General features: G+C 43.2%; 1 protein-coding gene across 1 annotated transcript; it reads right to left on the reverse strand.

The window, feature by feature from the left end:
- Window positions 1–18,703: 18,703 nt before the first annotated feature.
- On the reverse strand, window positions 18,704–20,389 carry LOC138593713 (forkhead box protein I2-like). The gene is given in 3 exon segments (XM_069664802.1): window positions 18,704–19,570; window positions 19,760–19,942; window positions 19,945–20,389. Coding segments are annotated over 3 exon segments (1,128 nt in total). The 5' UTR covers window positions 20,354–20,389; the 3' UTR covers window positions 18,704–19,034.
- Between the last annotated feature and the right edge of the window lie 396 nt (window positions 20,390–20,785).

The following is a 20,785-nucleotide window of genomic DNA, read 5'->3' on the forward strand; positions in this document are numbered from 1 at the left end:
GCGAGGCGCACCGCACTGCCTTTTTTGTTGAAGCCTACGGCTAAAAAAAAGAGCCGCTTGCTCCGCCTTTTTTTCTACTGTTGTTAAGGCAACCACCGAATCATAGCTGTCATTAACCTAACTGTTATATTGTAAACTGACAGAAGGCCCGCCTCTCCTTTCATCTGATTGGACAGTTAGAAAAAAATGCCCATGACGTTGGGCGCTTTTCTGCTTTGAGTGGAAGTTTTTTCAACTCGAGGCGCTCGTAGTGTTTCCTCAAAAACACGAGGCGCAGAGAGCGCAAAAACGCGCTCTGCAACGCAAAAGCAGCACTCAAAAAGTGTCCCTCTCATTGAAAACAATGACAAAAAAGCAGCCCCCGGCTGCTACAACGTGCTCTGTCTGATCGGGCCCTAACTCGATGTTGGAGCTACTCAACGCAGGGGAATCAGAGAAACTCAACATCATCCATCAGTATATGATTGATATGATCAATATGATTGACTACTCCAAGCCCAGTACGGGTGGATGGTCATAATAGGTATTAACCCTAGATTTACAAAACTCTCCCACATTCGCACTTGATCTTTCTCTGTCACTCAAGAGACTGCTGTTCCTGTCCCGTGTGAACCAAAAAGTTGAGGTGATCTTTTCCTGTACCAGACCTATTAGTTTAGTAGCCTTGAAAGCAAACCAATATGCATCTGTTTCCGAAACGTTGAATAAAGGTCACAGTGTGGTTAGGTTGAGAAGCAGATCGTGGTCAGGGTGAAGTCAGCGGTGAGATTAGTTTCAGTCCTGGACTCTTGTCCAAAAGTCCAATGTGAAATCGTTAATCTACTATACCTCTTCCTCAGGCACTGGACTGGTGGCGATACTTTAATTAACAAGTACAAGTGACACATTTAATTGTATTATTTAAGAGTTAATTAAGATGCAGTACAAATGAGATTGTATTTCTTTTGCAGGAGTTTTGATGGTGTGAAGATCAATCAGAGAAAGGCACCTTCAAAGGGCCTCTTTTAGCACCGAAGCATTGATACAGTTTCTCTAAAGGCTTTTGTGTAGGTGTGGACTCCTAAATGTGTCTGTCGACTTTGTGCCGTTGAAATCCATCAGCCTATTAAACAAGGCGTTCACTTCGTCGTTCTGGAACAGCAGCTGGGTTGATTAGCAGGAGCTCATTCAATGCTTTTGACCTTTGGATGCTCAGCAGATATGAAATGATTTTCTGTCAACACATTGTGCAGTGTGTGATGCTGTGAGAACACGTGCCTCTACTGTTTTGGGTTTGTTTAACCAGCTTATTTATTCACAAACACATATTAACATTTAGAAATTTGAGTAGGATTAGTAGGACTGTTGCAAATGTAACAATTTAAGAGTTAGCTAGAAAGCTAGCATTTGCTAAGTTACTGTTGGTATGCCTGACTAACTTTTTTTTCTTACACGCTGCACTGCTTTCTTCAATTAATCACACACATTTTTAAAACCTGGTTCCTCGATTTTCAACAGAAGGAAACAAAAGCAGGCATCTTGTTTCTGTTTTACAACAACAGACTTCTAGCCAATCTAAATGGGAAGCTAAAAGATTTTGTCATCTTTAGCCACCAAGATATTTAAGCTAACGTTAGCTCTAGGAGTTGTTTAAAAGCGGTGTGTCTGGATTTCTTTTGTGAATGTTTAAATGTTTTCAATTATGCATTTGATGGCTACATAGTATACTTGATATCTTGATAAGGACTGAGTTGGCTCAAGCTAACTAGTTATTTTAGCTAACGTTAGCTCTGTGAGCAAATTTTGAATGTTTAATGCTTTTATTGTTTGTAATTGTACATTTTATAAGCTAGCGTTAGTTTTGTGAGTTGTTTCAAGTTTGGCCTCCAGACAACTTTTGAATGTTTTCATGTTGTTTTTATATCATGTATTTGATGGCCACATATTATAGGCTACATGACATCATGCTAAAAGACTGAGTCAGCAATTGCTAACTTAGCTATTTGAAGAGCTAACAGCTCTTTGAGTTGTTTCAAACCGCCCTCTTCTGACAACTTTTTAATGTTAGTAATTATGCTTTGACAGAAATGTAGTATACGTGAAGCAAATTTCAGCATTCTGACTGTTTTTGAAGACATGGAAATAAACAATGTTGGTCTGTCGTTGCAGTGCTGGAGCTAGTTAGCCTAGCATGTGTGGTTTTGTAACTAATGTAGAGTTTAAATTTAGACTTCTACTTTTCTCTAAAACACTCCTATTTGGATGCTAATTAGCTTAAATACTTGAACAAGAGACGCAGATGTTAGATTTGGCTTTATTGTTTAAATGTTACAAGATAAAGGTTGTGGATTAGCCCGTGTGTTTGGCTGAGAGTCACGATACTGAGGGGAGAATTTTACAGGAAGGATACCTGACTCTGCTTAGTCATGTGCTCAGATCATCCTCGTCAGTCATCACGGTAGTTACAATGAGTAATGTAGGTTCTGTATTAAAACGTAATGGGAGATTTTGGTAATCCTCGGTGTGACTGCAGTGAGCAGTTTTCCTCCTTTTGATGGGGTTATGGCTCCGTGTCAGAGAAAAGCTGGAGTGCATTCTAACAGCCTCCCTCGGTGTCACGTCAGCTGATTGGCAGCTACTCTGATGTCATTTGTTTTCGTGGGGCAAGGACAGGTCACGCTGGCTGATCTTTGTTCCCTTTCAACTCCTCTCTCTCTCTGCCTCTCCCTCTAAGTTTCTCTCCATCTTCACCTCCGCCCCTTCAGTCTTCAGATTTTTCCAAGACATCAGAATACCTATTTATTTTATATGTCTCATAAAATGAAAATGATTGCCTGAAGGAAAACCAATCCCTGTTGTTTAGATTCAGTTTGAATTTCTAAAACGAGCTGAGATAGCAGGAGACTCATTTCTTAGTTTTGGAGTTGCTGCAAAGTAAGTCCTGATGGAGCTTTTATTTTACAATACAACATAATGTGCTTTATAAGGTATACTTTCTAAGGATTCTGGGGGCCTAATAATCAGTGTAAACTCTCTTGTTTTGTACAGGGCTCATAAATAATTCATCAAAAGCATGATGGCGCGTACAACGGCCATAATGGATAGGCTTCTATCACAACACATGCAAAGAAGGCGAAACAGTTGGGTGCCGTAAAAAGTCGCACCATAGAGACAGTGCAGCCATTTAAACCCGTTTCACAACACTGAACTACACTAATAGGCTAATTGGCGTTGTTGAGGTCGTAATCTGACAAATCCAGTCTCATTGTGGGGGATTCTGGGGGATCTTGGGCCCCTCTATGGACCGCCAGGCTTGCTGCTTGTCTAATCACTCTTGACCCTGTTAGAAAAGAGTCCTCCTTTGTTACCGCGCGGTACTGTCAGTTCTAAGGGAACAAAAAGAGCTATTGTCTTTCCTTGCTGCGACTCGGATAGAAGTAATCTGTAGCCGTAGCGCGGCCTCAGGATTGCTATAATCCAGATTCAGTATTAATGACAGTCTAATCCGCACATTTTTGACCCTCTGGAGAGGCTGACATAGCATCTCTGTTGTGTTTTGCTTGTGTAATGTCACTGATTCCGAAAAAAAGGAGGGGGTTGCTTACGGCTTATGTCACAAGGGAGGCAATATCCTGTTCAGATTTTGTATGCCAAAGATGCTGCAGTCGTCTTATACCGGCGCAGACAATGTGGGGCTGTCATGATGCCGGATTCGTCAGATACAAATGTGGATTCACTTTGAATTGAACCTGCTTTCCTGATGGAAAATTTGAATTATTTTCTGTGCATTTGTTGTCCTTCTGTTCCTGAAATATTCACGCCTGAGACCAAACGGAATAATTGCATGCCTGTGTCGGGCATGCTGGGAGAAGGGGGTGTGTTTGCTCGCCCATGCACGGCATGCAGCGGGGGCAAATGACACGAATGGCAAAATGGTGCACTCAGAAGGGGCTATTTTCTCTCTGTTTGACACAAAGGGAGCCAGAGGTAGATGAGTACATGTGTGTGAAATCCATCACACAGCTGCTAGCTTGGCACAATCATCAGTAACCCCCCACCACCGCCATCAGAGCCCTGCCTACACCGTCTTATCTCCTCTCCTCAGAGCTGTGCACGTGGGCCTTTTGTTTACAGCTCTCTCCGATGATCCGTACTAGTAATCCTCGTGACAGGTAGCACGACTCTCTGACAGGCTCCCAACCTTTCATCATTCAGCGATAGTGAAGACTGATACCAGCTGGGCTGGAGCTTCTGAGACTGTGCCAAAAAACACTCGGAATTAGTCTAGGTCTGGGACACAATATCGATACTGCAATACAGCGTCATCCTACATCCTGACTATACTGAAAACACTCTCAGTTTTTGTCAAATTCTGTGAAACTGACACCAAATTGCCGTAAATAAATACATCAACTTTACCTTTTTAAAGGCCTTTTGTATTCTTCAGTTATTGTGATGTTTTATAATATCTTGCAATATATCAATTATCGCAGAATCTCTGTATTGTGATATTATCGTTATCATGGATCGTATTGTAAGTTACCCTGCGATTCCCACCCCTGATCTACACCTTGCACAAACATGCAGGGCTGAAAATAGAGGCCAATAAGGAAGTGCCAAAAACTGCAGTTCTGCAAATGGCCACTTGAGGCTGGCTCCAAAAGTGAGTCAATCCCCATTAGGCCCCATATTAAAACTTAACAGCAGAATTAAACATGGTTACAGTCCGGTACTCTATTCATGACAACTGGACCGGGGTTGATATTTGTACAACTCAACGTTTTTAGTGTAAGGCCTACAGTTATGCTGAGTTAGGGGTGCGGCTACTTCGAGTGGCAGCTAGGTGCTGATAGCTGTCTGCTTGTTTATGCTAAAGCTAATTCTTTAAGAAGTGTTCCAGTTTTTTCAACAAGTAAATTCTACTATAATTGTATTTCTATGTTAGCAATAATTAGCAATAATTAGCAGGTATCTGAGTGTACTCACCATACCTGGCTTGTAAGCTCATCCAGTGTTTCTCATATATTCATTTATGGGATTCATGCAGTCATTTATATAGACACATTTCTGGTTATTCCAGGTACATTTGTATGGTGTCTGTACCCTGCTGTCTCTCCCAATGTTTCCTGTTTGTATTACTACTATCAATGTCAAGTAAAGGCCAAACTTCAACAAGAAACGTGTATGCTTTATTAATAAAATGCTATCCAAATAAAAAAAAGTACATTCTACAAGTTAAGCATCTCTATGAAGATATCAATCAAATTCCTGCTTGTCCCTGAGCTGTGTGATGACTTATAAAGACATTTATGACAGCATCTTACCCCCCCTCCAGTGGCAGCTTTGTTTTTGTAAAGCTTGTAAATGCTTCTCTGCTTTAATGTGTTTAAATTGCACAAAACCAAACTGCCACATAGCACCTTACTGTGTCAAATCAGAGGTTCTCCCCCGCACTGAAACCTTGTTCCGGTGTTTCTCCGATTTGTCCAGGCCCTCACAGAAATTCAGGTTTGTTAAAAGTTTGTGTTTGGGTGTGAAAAGTTGCGGCTTAGTGTGAATGAAAGGCCAGAGAAAAAGAGAAGAGGCCTTTAGCTGGGGGAGGATTTAAATTAGATAAAGAGCATCGTCTGTTCCTCAGTATTTAATGAAGAGTGGAAAAAGAGTAAAAGCTCTATAGTACACTCCTCAAGTGGACTCCTCTGGCTCCAAATAAGCGCCATTTTTTGCAACAAGTTTGCCCTATCAACTTAAAGGCTCATACTATGTCAATGTAGCCAAAAAATCGAACAGGTTTAAACACTTTGAAACACATTTAATCTGCATCAGAGGAGAACTTCTGTAAGATATCTTATTTGTAAAGCTAACTGCGCCCAACAAGAATCCACACAAATTCAATTAAACATGATTGATAATTCTCACGCTAAAAGCAAGATAATATCTGACAATAACACTCAATTGCCTCCTTTCTCTAGCGTCTGGTGTGAAATTAGCTCTTATTTACATGGTTACAAGGACATGTTTTTCTTAGCTAGCTTAGCTAGCAGTGTAGCGCTTGGAATAGCAATGTCAGATGGTCTGTATGTCCATCAGGTACCACTTAAAAATATTTAAACCGTTATTAGACGGATTGCAGTCACATTTTGTACATCCAGAGCAAGAATTATAAAGATGTTGTTCAATCCGGGGCGACGGGTTAGCTCAGCGGTTGAATCGTGCCTCGATGTGGCAGCCCAAGGTTTGATTACCACCCGCATGTCATCCACACTCTCTCCTCCCTTGTTTACGACACTATCCACTGTTTGCTCTCACAATTCATTACTGCTTGTGTTAAAACTAACCCTGGGACTTCTCACTCGCTGTATTCAGGCATATTTGATAATTTTACCGCAGAAATACATTCTCAGTTCATTACCTGAACAACCTGAGCAGTGCAAATATCCAGTAGGTGATTCCAAACATTATTCCTTGTGCTTCTTAATCCTTTAAGTGTGACACAAACACTTTACAAAGGAATGCTTCTTGGCTGTGCTTAAGAACGACCCGCTGAGAGGAGAGTTCTTCTTGTTATAAGATGTCAAAATAATCAGCTCAGACTGTTCAGGAGCTGGCACGGCCCCAAAAGACTGGCCATTGTGAATGACAAAGCCAGAGCCTGCACCCAGGACACAAAACAACACAGTGTGTGTGAGGGCAGTCGACCAACAGTGACAAAACACACACCCAGGGATGTACCGTAGCTTCAGATATAGTGGGTGCTAACTTGCCTAAATTCATAATAAAACATAAAATAAGCTTTAATAAATCATAACAAACATTCCTTTAATAAAATCCTGTGTACCTTAGGTCATAGAAATACTCTAGGTGTGGAAGGAAAATCGTCTCAATTCAGCAAAACAAAAAGTTGGACAAAACTTATTTATTTTATTTCACTCTTTATCTATGCTGATTTTGATACTACAGCATGAGGATAGGCGGAGCTAAGCGGCTGCTTTTCCGGTCTCTGCAAGTGTTGCGAGTTAACAGTAATCTACTATGGCTGAACAAACAAAGAAAAGATGGATGACTACAGATACAACTTCAACAATAAGTGAAAATCCCAAAAAAGAAACAAACTCGACGCTCAGATGAAGCAAACAGTCTAAAAAGGAAAGCGACCGTCAGCGAGGAAAATCAAGAGTTACAACCGGAGCCAACCGGAGCCAACCGTGGACGTCACACATGCAGCACTGTCTGGATATCTGGGAAGAGTGCTTCCGCAATTAACGTTTATCACCACAGGTGGCGCCAAAGAGAACGAAACTGAGATCTTCAAGATTACAACTTTAAGTACCACACAAGAACACAATGCAATACAAGACATTAATACATTACAGACCGAGAAAATAAAGTATGTTGAGTCTTTGCTAGAGATGAGGTTGATAGACAACTCAGTTTGTTTTACTTTAATACCGTTTAAGATTATTTTTCTCTTATTTTTCTTAGTTAATTTCTAAATATGAAGCAGTCGCAGCTTCAAAAATGTGAGGATGTGCTGGGATTCTTTATCTTACTTGACAGTAGAGTCAGTATCTGTAGGTTTTAAAAGTTGTTTGGCCAAAGCAAGACATCTGAGATCATCCCCTCAAGCTTTAGGAAAATGATGATCGGCTGTTTTACCTCTTTTCTGACCAGCGGATGATTAAAAAACATCTTTTTCTGAACTTTGTGGGGGGGGGGGGGGGGGGTTTACAGAATATTTTGTTGTGAGAAAAACACATGAGAGAAATGAAGCCAGCCAGAAAAGTTTTTCTTGTTCTTTTTTTAAACTTCCTGTCTCTGTTTCTATCTATGTGAGTTACATGCTAAAACTCCATTATCCAAAATGCCTCACCTCTGTTGGTACCATAATGTAACCAGCATTGCCACTGATTGTACAAAACAGTTGAAGTGGTACACATATGAAGTGAATCGTCATAAATCCTTTTTTTTCCGTATAAAATCTTTGCACACAGTAAAGGAAAGGAATTCTGGAATGTCTTCAAACCCCTTGGCATAAAAGTGAAAAGTCCTGGTACGTTCCTAATATTTTGCACATTTATTACAGTAGAGGAAAGCACATGTGGATCAGCGGCACTGTTGACTGTAAATAAAAGTCCAACCTGACCTGCAGGTGCTTTTCCCTCCAAGAACAGTTTGAAGGGAATTTTCATTGTATTTTTCTACGTATATGTGAGAAAATTCAGGGTAAATGTGAACAATCAGCACATCACACTTTAACACTTAAATCAGCTTAATGAAGAGGCCTTGCGTTATATGATATGGACACTGGCAGAGTGTCTAATGAAGGATGCATTGTCTGAGAGTGCGGCCTTTTTTCTGTCTCGCAGAAGCGCTGACAGCTTCCCCGGCTCTGGTATTGGAGTTTGGCTTGTGATCAGAAACAACACTTAACACATGATCGGTCCGTTCACACCAGGAGAATCAGATTTTCTTGGTTCAGAATAATCCCACTTGGGGCCTTCATGCATCGGCACTTTAAAACACATTTGATGACGGCGTCCATTACACCCATAAGTAGCGTGATTCATCCGAGGATCAATTCAAACGCTCGCTTGTCTCCGAGGTCTGTGAGGGCACTTTAGCAGGTGGCTCTTCTTTATTAAACCTAAAGGCCTGATGATTGTGCTCTTCATTAAAAGACTGCCAGGTAATATGGGCCTGAGATGATTGCCCCTGTGGTGGTTTAATATAGTTTATATAATATTATACATGCTGGATCGACTTAATGAGGAATTAATAAACGCAGCATATTTGAATTAAAGGAAAGTGTTTATGGGTGCATTGCATTGAAAGGGGGGTGATGCAATCTGCCGCATTTCTTCTGTTCATTCATTAAGAAAGGAGTGCTAAACTGTATACTCAGTGTGTGACCCATACAAGCTCCCAGTGTTGACATGTACGCAGAGGGCAGTGTGCCTGGCTTATTTAACAGAATGGAAATTAACCACTTGTCACTCCCCCTTCATCAGAATCTCCCTGCAGAACTACAGGTCCAAATTTGACACTGAATGCTAACGGCTAAAGCTTCTTAGCTTAACAAGATGATGGCTCACGAGATCCGACCCAACATGCCCAGACACCAGAGGAGCCCTGTGATGAAACAAAGCATCTTCTGTGTGCTCATACGTGAAGGTCATTAATGTGTAATCGTATTCAAATGGCTCCTGAGGAGGTGTCTGAGCAGGCCACCAGTATGCAGATGGGGGTCAGGGGGGCATGCCCTCCAGGACTTGTCCCAAGGCGGCTCTCCCCTCCTGGTTTGAAACCCCTGTGGGCCTGCGGACATGTCGAGGCCCATCACACTGCAGACAGACAGCTCCCTGGCTGGGGTCGTCCCTGGCAGACTAGCTTGATAGCTACTGTTTGACCCCCACCACCACCTCCACCTCTATTGTGATTTAACTGCTGGTCACAAGCCCAATTAGCATAATGATAAAAGATAGTGACACCTCCCTTTGAATTCTATCAGGTAGCCTGAAAGCTGAGTGTAATGAAAGGGATAATTACACAATTTATATAGGGAGGGGCACTGACAGCTGCACAAAGCTATCTGACCAAGGCCTGACCCACCTAATTAAGACGCTGTCCCATCCATCTTGATGTCCCTGTCACAGAGTCGGTCCCTGGCAGTTTAAAGTAAATAGAAAAGTGTGTCTCCAAACAATTCATTCAACTTAACCGGGCTCATTACAGGGGACGAATATAGAAAGGTTTTTAAAGAGAAAGGCTCGATAAGGTCAAAGAACACTTCCACAGGAGAAGATATTAGTCCTGTTTTGTGGTATTGAAATACAACAAAAACTACATTAATAGTAAACCAAACAAAGCAGAACGCCAACTGTCTGTGTAGATCTCCATTTAATCAACTCTGTAAAATGGATTCAGTTGACAAAGGGAAAAAAGGGAGTAAAAGGGGCAAAAAGACTTAATCGGAGGAGCACTTATAGTAGGTTACATAAATTGTCTGGTTTACCTTAAAGTTCTGGTCCAGAATAGTCCACTCATATGATAAGACTGGACCGATGGAGCTCAGATTGTCTGTGAGAAATATTAGAAGGTCCTTTTATCTGCGTACAGAGGCAATATTCTTTCGATCAGCAGGATTCTTCTGGACTAGGGAGAGTTGGGAGAAGCCTCAAAATAAAACACATGCTTATAGATACTGATTGTCTCTTTTCCCATTGCCAGTGAACACGACAGGGACAGGGTTAGTAAACAGTGAAGATGTTACGTTGGTTAGGTCTTTATTGTATCTATTACTCATTCAATCTGTTTCTCAAACTCAGCACCGACAAATTTGGAGCGATGTTCGAGCCTGACGGGGACGGGCGGAATTTGTAGGTTACAGACGGAGCATAGCATCGCGCTGGAAAGGGGGCGGAGATTAGTGTGTCGACCTGGGTTTGGTGTTTCCATCAATGCCGATCGGAGCCGAGGCGATAATTACCTGGGTCTACTGCAGAGTCATTTGACCCGGGTCTGAATGCCGAGTGTAACCTTTCCCACTAAGCAAAAAAGCCGGGCGTTCCCAAGTGTTAGTGGGTTTTTTGACCAGTGGGAAAGAGGCTTTACAGTTTGTGCAAGTGGCTCGAGTGACAGACCAAAGAGGGGACAGCCCTGAAGACAAGAGTATGTCATGTGGAATTTGGGGGGGTGGGGGGAAAGCAACAGCAACAGTGATAGCTGTAGGGTTTTTACAGCCGTAAGGTTATTTTGATGAATTATTCACAGCTTTATAGTCATAGTGAGAAGGGTCTAAAAAGCTGCTCCATGCTGGGAACAGGCAGAGTTGGGAAAATAAGGCTTGTGTGTTTGTAACAGCCGTGTTTGTAACAGAAGTTGGCAGACAGATATCATGAAATCGACCGAATTTATCCTAAATTTTAAACTAACTCCTGCTTCTTAAAATAACAGATGAAACACTTTTCCCATTGCAAATGCTAAGATTAGCAGTCGGCATAATAAGGACGTAATCTGGGCCTCGTGATGTAAATCGCTCTATGGCGGGTCTCAGGTTAAGAAGAACAAACACTGTCCTCCCCCTTTAAAGTACCTGTCTATTCTGCTTCTACTTATATGACTGTAAGTCAACAGAGTGCCATGAGAGGAAAAACCTATTTTCCCTCCTGCTGAATAAAAAAGCACTCTTTGTCAAGTGGGGGCATGTCAACACACTTGTGCGGATGATGTCGGCCTCTCGGCGGTGCTGTCAGCATCACCGTGCGGTTGATACACACATGGAAAACATGCATGGCCGCACGTGTGTGCGTGTGCAACCCCGGATTATGTCACAGCCCTGGAATGCCGTCACATGACAAAAGGGGAACGGACTGCGCTAAATGAGTTAGAGCGACCCTGCACTTGCTTGTTTTTATCACAGAACGCAGCGTGAGTACAAACGGCAGACTGAGAGTGTTAACAGAGGAGCAGCAGCGAGCCTGGAAGCCTGCTTCCCCAGACGGGGTGCACGTCTTGTGTTTATAGTTGACACACAAGCTGTTTGGGGTTGATGGACTCCAATACCAGAGTCAACACAGAGCGCTCGCTGTGCGCTGATGTTTGTTTGAACGCTTGTCTGGCAAATAAGCATCTCCTTACGGCTTCCTCGGCTGCTGCTGCACAAAACACACTGATTTGTATGTGTGTGTGGTGTCACTGCGTGTCGGGTTCAACAAGAAGAGGACTTTATCCATCGCTCATCTTATCTATATATTCTTTTGACTATTTATTACGGCAGGTTTATTTTGCCATTTGTCCAGAACCTGAGACCTGATTTCCTTCCCTGTCGTGCTCTTATATTTTCTGTAATGACAATAAACTTCCGTGAATCCAACTCAGTTTTTTAAGTAATAAAAACTCCGAACAGGGCGCCGGTTTGGCTCAGCGGTTAAATCGTTGAGCGCATACAGAGGTTATAGTCCTTGATGCAGCGGCCCCGGTTGAACGCCCGCCCTCAGCCCTTTGCCGCGTGACGTTCCCACTCTCTCTTCCCCCATTTCCGCCACTGTCCTCTCTCTGAAATAAAGGCATAAAAAGCCAAAAATAAAATAAACTAAGAACAATATCTAGTCTTTGTTATATCTGTGAAATTTCAGCATGTTAATCAATCCCGGCAATAAAAGACAGAGGGAGGTGAATGGTAATAAAATTAACAGCTGATTGAAGTCTAATTACAAGCTTAAGGGGGTGATCATCTTATCACCGTATTACATCTTCTTGATTAAAGCAGCTGAAAAGTGCTGCTTTTCTCTCCCACCTCTTTAAGATGATCGCCGGCTGCCCTCAGAAGTGAGCCGGGGCCTTGAAGTGCATGCTGGGATTAGTGGCGCACACAAAAGGAGCATTTGGAGTGGGGCATGCCTGTCTCTTTTGAAAGGCTATCATTTAGAGCCTTCAGCCACAGATCATCTGCGGCTTACATGGGAAAACTTGGGTAAATGTTGATCGGGCCCATTATGTGGCTCTCTGTGAGGGGTGCGTTTGATGGTTTAGGCCAGGGGAGGCTCCAGAGGTCTCTGAGGCGCAGTCTGTACCCCCTCTCCTGTCTCTCTATTGGTATGCATCCCTCATAATAGAGGCAGGAGGCAGGGGGTCTCATTAGGGGCCGGGGAGTGTTGTTTTGGAGGTGGGGGGGGGGGGGGGGGGGGAGTCGATGAATTCCTAAGTGCAGATGCACCAGCACCACACAGGACTGAATAATGCATCATGGGAGCCGCTGAAACTCATCAAAAATGGTCACTTTGTGTTCTTGCGTGTGAATAACGTGTCTCCAGGTGGGCTGCGTCTTTCCACGGCACGCGCGTAACATCCACGCTGAGAGACAGCTTCCTGCAGACCTTCTAACGAGTGACAAGCGGTGCAGAGGTAGCTATTTTCAGGATCCCCCCCCTGACTCTTCTCACTTCCGTCTTTCCACCAAAAGTCCAGGCTGCGGCGGGTAAAATGGATTCCCTCTGGGTATCTACTTCCTCTGTCGTCTGTCACCACTTCCTGTCTGTGAGGAGCAGGTAATGACAGCACGCAGGTGCTGCTAGCAGGGTGGTATCACCGCGAGGCGTCTGAAGCACAAAACATGCTTTTTCCCCCCCAGAAATGTTTTTCTCTTTTACAGTATGTCTCCAACTTATTCACATACATCCAGCGTGGTGAGTTTAAGTGTGCGCAGACAGGTCAAACACACCATTATCATGCTGGAGACTTAAAGCGGTCCCTGAACCGAGCTAAAATGATTACACATTGGCCGTTACTCAGATATTTGTTCTGCTGCGCTGCACATAGAAATTGATGTTCCATGAACCCTGGATATTGTTCTCATAAGGTCACGGTTTGGAATTTCATGTAGGTGATGAACGGCTGCAGATTTATGAGTGAGCCTTTCACTGCGCTGAGATTATCAGGGAATATAGTTGTAAAAAGTAATCCACGGCGATAAAGAACTTGGAATTTTCTTCACATCTTCACGAGTCAGAACTGTTGTGAACTTTCCTCTCGGCCTCTCAGCGGTGTGTAAAACCACCGCCATGCTCTGTTATGACAAAGGTCACGAATAACGGATGATCTGCCTACAGTCCCCTAATGTGAGAACAAAGACTTTGTCAAAATATATTCCAGCGACAGAGCGAGCGGGGGGGATAAGTTACATTGTTTTGGGGATAGGTTTTCCAGACGGAGCGATGTGAAGACAAGGCCCCGGCTGTGGATTTACTGGGACCCGTTCTAGTCCGTTAATCCTTGTATGTCTTTGACTCTTTCAGCAGGTTCCTCCTCTCGGGCTCTGAAGTGGCTGCCCTTCCTGTGCTCGCCAATAAGTCTACGTCCTGGTGTCCAAACCGGCGAGTGGTTAACTATGCTTCCACTTGATACCAGATCTAATGTGTATTATGTTTATGTATCTATAATTGGGCTGTCAATCAATTCAAATATTTAATAGCGATTAATCGCATGGTTGTCCATAGTTAACTCGCGATTAATCGCAAATTGATCGCACAAGTTTTTAATACTACTCAACATGGGAATGGACAAATATGCTTCCTTTATGCAAATGTGTGTTTATTATTATTATTATCTTTTATCCATTTCCACTCACAGGGTTTGTTTCTGCTTGCTATCCACACATTACAGCAGCATTGCTTCCTGATTTCCCAAACTACGGGGTGAGCGGAGGATCATAATAATAGAACGCGCATGCATTAATCGCGTGTCAAAATAATTACTGGCGGTAAAGCCTTGACAACCCTAATATTTATACATACGTATTTTGCTTCAGTGTTTTGTCACTTTAAATATATTTGCGTGTTTGTCCACTAGGGACGCTCTTCCCAGTCATGTCCACGGCATTGTGCAGATCATTTCAAAGTTGCTTATTTTTGTTCCCAAATGTGTTAACATATCAATGCACATAAAGTGAACCTGGAGTAGTTTAGACATGGGAAAGGTATGCGCAGTTGTAGACTTGCATATTCACTATATTTGTTCTGCAAACATTAGCATGTATGCTGTGTTGCTAGCTAAGTTAGCCACTTGCCAAGCTGCGTGTATGTGTTAACATTAGGGCTGAACCATTTTGAAAAAACATCTAATTGTGATTATTTTGACTTAGAGTGCGATTTGGATATGATTTGCGATGTTAAAGGGAAAGATCATTATTCACATTTTCATTGAAAAATATGAATTTGGATTATTGTGTGATTTTTGCAGGGATCGTCTGTGTATGATGTGTAGGCCGGAGCATCTCTGCAGCACAATATTTACATTAAAACGTTTTTTTTAACACACATTTCACCCTTAAAAAATATTGCGCCTCCTGCCATTTGAAAATTGCACTAGCCCATATTGCGCTTTTTGATTAAGCCGTAGCTAACATGAGTGTTTCTACATCTCTAGTTTCATCCTGAATGCATGTTCCAGAACATTCCAGGGATTGCCTTATTTGTCCATCACCAGAATAAACAGCTGACCTGGGAGTCCTCGTCTGTAAGGCTTTTGAAACGACACAACCAGAGATTGCACGAGGATGGAGCCAGACTGACATGATGAAATATAAATTATACGGACAGCAGAAGCCACAAATTGCATGATGGGAAGCTTGTTTGTTAGCAGACATATAGTACACACAGACGAGTGTTTATCTAAACCAATTAATGTAAGTATAAAGTATGACAACTGCTGCAGTAAGAGGCATATGTTTTCACATGCTCTCAACAAGCGAGCAGTGTGCACTGCAGTGGCTCCTGTTCTGTATAAAATAATCCATATGTCTGCCTGTCCCGAGCGGGGATCCCATGCCGTTACCGGCCCATACGTCAGGCTTTTTATGGGCCTCGGATGGGGGATGATGAAACCGAATCAGGTCACGCCAATTGATAGACATTCTCCTCAGCTATCACTTTTAAAGTACAGCGAGGAGACGTTAACCCCCTCCTCCTTACAGCTTCCCCAGTAGCTGTCATCATATTGTTCTCTTAAATATTTAACTTCCTCCAGAGATTGAGCTGTAATATAAGAGATTATCCCTGTAATGCCCGCTGACTGCTACAAACAGATGTGAAATTTCAGGGTCGATCCAGACTGCAATCAGCCCCCCTGTGTCCAAGCTATCATGTTCTTCAACTTGGGGTCAGACGCCTTGGTCTCCTTTTTCATATTACCCCTCAGATTTGTCTGCGAGGTAGTGTTATACGGGCTGTGGAGAATTATTAGGCTGAGGACACATCTTTTTATTGGAGTCCTGAAGCTTTACAAACCAACAAAGTGCCTGACAAAGCCCGAGTTCCTCCACAGCATCAAATAAAGCCTGCAACATCCGGCACATGTACTTCTTTAAAAGCAGCTTGTGTCGCGAAGGCGGGTTAAAAGTGTTCTTCTCGTAGCTTTTTATATCAGCTGAGGAGATCTCGCTTAACAGCTAATGGGAGTTGAGTTTCTCACTTCTCACTGCTGAGTGCAGCTTTAGCCAGCAGTGATCCATCACTCCAGCTCGTGTCAATCACTTCCTAACATGAACAAGCCTCCAGGTCCCGAGCTGCAGACAACTCCTCCTCGTGTCTTTCCAGATGCAAAAAGATTTGATCTCCTAGTTTAAGAATATATCTTGAAGCAGCATTATTTCCTGTGTATTTGTATTCTCTCTGCAGCTGTCAGGTTTGTTCTCTCCCTGCAGGTGAAGCACACGATGCACCTTTCCTCCCAGCTCTTTATATTTGGCGTCGGATGACTTGCCGGTGTATCCATAGTCGCTTAAAAAGAAAGAGGATTAAAATAATCCAGTTCTGCTCCTTCAATTATGAGCCAACCTCGCCTGGGAGGGATGACCCTTTGAGGCTGAAACACGTCATTATGGGTTTAGCCCGGTAGGCCTGTGTGGAGACCAGCGGCCACCTTTATGCTGAGGTACTCTGCAGGGCCGGGGGCCCTTCAGCCCTGGAGCAGGTAGAGCAGAGACACGGCGGCCTGACTGATATTCATGTGAGCCGGGGTAAATGTGGCCTTCAGGCACTGCAGGGCACTGGAGCGTTACGTTTCAGGGGACTGAGGAAGCTGAAGCGAACTTGGAGAGCAAGTGGATGCTGTTTGGGCGTACTTATCGCTCATAGTTTGTATATATAATTCATATATATCTTACTTCTATGCTCTGTATCAGAGCAACTGCAACGACCAAAGTTCCCCTAGGCATAAATCAAGTCTTTCTGATTCTGATTGCTCTGCATGCATGCTTCAGGTTTTATCTCTTTATCAGTGATTGAGAAAGTATTCAGATACTTTGCATCGTTAGCGAAATAAGCTACACTGCAAAAAAGAGATTTAAGGGAGTATAAAAAGTGCCAATCGTGCAGAAAAGGTGCAGAAAATGTATACAATAATATTGGATTATTAATACGTGTGCAAAAATATCTAGGCATCACTATTGTTGCAGCTAGAAAATCTGAATCTGCAAGGTAATAAGTGAATGTCATATTTATAGGGAGGAGTAAAAAGAGCTTTTTCCTCCATGTGTACAAGAATAAAAGTAAAACGAAGCATAAAAAGGAAATACTAAACTAACAGTACCTTAAACCTGCACCTTAGTAAATGTACTTAATTACATTCATTAAATGACATAATCTAAAAGATTTTATCATTAAATACTGAATTACTGTTTCAACAGAGGGAAAACAGTCGGGTCTGAATGGAGGGATCAAGAACTGACAGGAATAATAAGATCCTAAAAGGCCTCTTATCGTGAAAGGCCGTACACTCCATTCACCGGACATGATGAGGATTTCAACAGCAAACTTGTTACTGTGAGAACCGGCTCCTGTGTGACAAAAATCCTCTTTGTCCGCCCCGCAGATAATAGAGCAAAATGTGGCCTGAGGGAGATAATTTGTTCCCAGATCTTCAGATCCCAATATTTTCATTTGAGCCCAGGAGGGGAGCTCTTGAATTGTCAGCTTCCATTGTGTTCCAACAAGGGGCACGAAAGTCTTGTCAATTAATTTCTCTTTTATTCCCGACCACGGAGCGCCTGAGCGGTTTCAATTATACACCAATTAAGAGGTGTTTCCTTTTATTTACAGGCTTTGATTCCGTGCAGATCCATATTGTTTGAAAGTAAGACGGAGCGGGGTGTTAAATCACTTGAACATTTCCTCTTTTCTCCCCAAGACTACACTGTGTGTGTGTGTGTGTGTGTGTGTGTGTGTGTGTGTCCCCTGGGTCACACGCACAACAAAAGGACATTACATGCTGTCCCAATACAAAAAAACAAATCCCATTACCAGGATCCACACACGGAACAGGCTGTGCGTGACAGGACTTTGTGAGCGGATGGAGACAGGTGGAATATTATTCAGCACACAGGTTAACAGTCTGAGTCCGATCCAGCCCAGACAAAAAGCTGAACTTGTGAACCTGGTGGAAGTAAGTTAAAGGTCTGATTGCTTGTTGAAACGGGGCTATTGGAAGTGACAAGCGGAAAATGTCTCTGTCTCACACACTTTACTGCTTACAGCCACTTGACTTCAGATTTCCTGACAGGCTCTAAAGCGTTTCTACTGGTTTATTCAACACTTTCTGGTGCTACCAAGAATGTTTGTGGAGGCTTTTCCGGCTCCTATTGAGGCTCTGTGAGAGGCAGAGAGCACTGAATGGTCTCAAAATGAGTTTAAATTGCTGTTTAAACTTTAAAATCTCCAAAAAGTGGCGATTACAGGGCCCTGATGTGCTTATTAGTGTACAAAATTGTACCACAACAAACAATAATGACCTTTAAAAGGGGTTAAGATGAGTTTAAAGGATGTCAATCAGCTGAATGCGACTGAACAAAGCTGACAAAACAATTTCACTACTATTAAGACAGCTCACGTTGCACTGTAATTGTCCCAAAGGAGATTTAGTGTGAATTTCATGAGGACAAGTTAAAAAAAAGCTTTTAAAACCGAGACCCAATAAGCATATAAATATAGTATGTATAATAAGTAACATATTAAAGCAGATGTGAGTATTTAAAACACAGTTTAAAAGTGGCCTTGATGCTCATTCCTCTCATTTGTTCTTAAGAAAAGTAGGAAAATGACACATAAGCGACATTCTTTGAGTTAAAATAAATGACTTTTATTCAAACATTCAGTTTAAATAAACACAAAATACAAAATTCAGTCTAAAATACATGACGTGTATCTTCATATGAAAATAATTGTATGTACATAGGTGTCTTCTTTTTCTTTTTCAAGACACAAAAGCAGCTACAAGTATTATAAAACACAAGAAAAGTACACAGTGATGAATTTTGTACAGTTCGGTATTTCTGTTGCACGTTATAAGGAAAAACCATGATGGCGGTATGTCAGTTTAAACCCTGAATATTCCTTTTTAATGCACCAGAACACGTATGTTTCCCTGTTGTTAGGAAGGGCAGTTCAGTTCCAGTGCTAGTTTAAAATGAGGCCTACTTAACCAGACTGTGTGTAATAAGTAAGGAAAGTAGGCTAGTTAAGAAACACGAATGCTAACAGTGAGAGATATGTTACTCCTCCAGTCTACACCTCTGTTCCTTCCCGGTTGTATATGAGGTTATTCACACTGAAATGGTTGGAGAGGCTCTGTACGGATGTGTAATAGTTCATTCTGTTGTTTTCAGAGTTCAGCGGGGAGATTAAAGTGGGCGAGTAGGAGCCAAGTCCGGACATGCCCCCCTCTCTGCTCTGACTCACTCCGCCGTGATGCCCGGAGCCGTAGTCCCGCTCCCCTCCCCGGGACGCCTCGCTGCCGCTGCCCGCCAGCAGAGCGTTCACGCTGGACACGAAGCTGCCGAAACACGGGCTGTGCTCCGCGGAGGGAGACGGCGACGACTTGGGCTCCGTGGAGGCCGGGGAGCCGTGCAGGCTGGGCGGGGAGGAGCTGAGGAGGCTGGCGGTGTCTGAGAGCTTGTTGTGCGGGTTGTCTTCTGACTTTACCGGGAGAGAGGTGCTGTCAGAGCCGCTTATGTCTGACCTCCTCTTCCTCTTCCGCCTGAAGTTGCCGTTGTCGAACATTTTCTCACAGTTTGGGTCAAGCGTCCAGTAGTTTCCTTTACCTGCAAGACAAGAAAAGGGGTTAAATAGGGAAACTCAAAATAAGTATTTCATCTTTAAATTTCTAATCAAACGGACATCTGACAGTTGTTGAGGTGGAATTAAATCAATTAAAGAGTTTTGTCAAAAAAGCAACTTTAGAATAAAAATATCTCATAAATTCGTAGTTTTAGTAAAAAATATTCACTCACCAGGGTCATCCTCGTCTCGTGCCACTTTTTTAAAACAGTCGTTCAGTGACAAGTTGTGCCGGATTGAATTCTGCCACCCAGCCTTGCTCTTCTTGTAGAAAGGGAAGTTATCAGCCACATACTGATAGATCTGACTCAGAGTTAACTTTTTGTCCTGTGCGTTCTGTATGGCCATTGCTATCAGTACGAGTAAGGTGGTCTGACCATCTTAAAGAGCTCCTGCTGGCTGGATATGGACAGCCATCCCAGGTCTGCTCCACCGAACCCGGTTGGAGGAGGCGGTCAGAACTGCCTCTGGTTGGACCCGTATCCGGACTGGATGTAGGAGGTGCCGTTGTTCCCGGGGAGATACGGAGAGGAGTTGATGCCGGGTCCGTTCAGCCACAGGTACGGGTTCGCGGACGGGGAGGTGTACTCTCCGAGGCCGTAGCTGGAGGGGTGTGTAGGCGGCCTCTGAGGGTGGTGGTGGTGCAGGTTCTGCTGGTACACACCGTAGTTGTCGCAGTACACGGCCATGTCTAGGAGCTCCTGCGCGCTGTGGTGCTGAATGGGGCTGGTCTGCTGGTTAGAAGGTTGATGTCCAAAAGCGTTCATAATCCGCAATGAGCAGATCCCCAAAACCTGATGTCGTCTGTGTGTCTCCCTCAGGACTGAACTCATCCGAAGAGGGAGGAGTATTTATGCGCAGCGCGCGGAGACGCTACAGGTAGCCCATTGAAGAAAAGTTTGGGATGGTCACACCCTCTTTTGTGTCCCGCTACGGACCCGCATCTCCCTATCAATAAGTACCGATACTGTCTTTACAGGCAGTGCTGAGCTGCGTGTTATTTTAAGGTTTATTCTCATTATGGCTCGTTTACACTCTATACTATTGCCTGTGCGTAATTACGCACTGGAGCCAGTGTTGGCTACGGCAAAGTCTCTATAATTAGAAATACGTTTAAACAAAACCTACGAGGCCAAAGGGAAGAGCTGTGACACCTTTTGATTCAGTAAATATGAAACTTTATTTAAAGTCACTGTAAA

This window comes from Semicossyphus pulcher, unplaced genomic scaffold, assembly GCF_022749685.1.
Source record: "Semicossyphus pulcher isolate SPU_LCO1_2020_fin unplaced genomic scaffold, fSemPul1.0.p SCAF_16, whole genome shotgun sequence".
Lineage (NCBI taxonomy): Eukaryota > Metazoa > Chordata > Actinopteri > Labriformes > Labridae > Semicossyphus > Semicossyphus pulcher.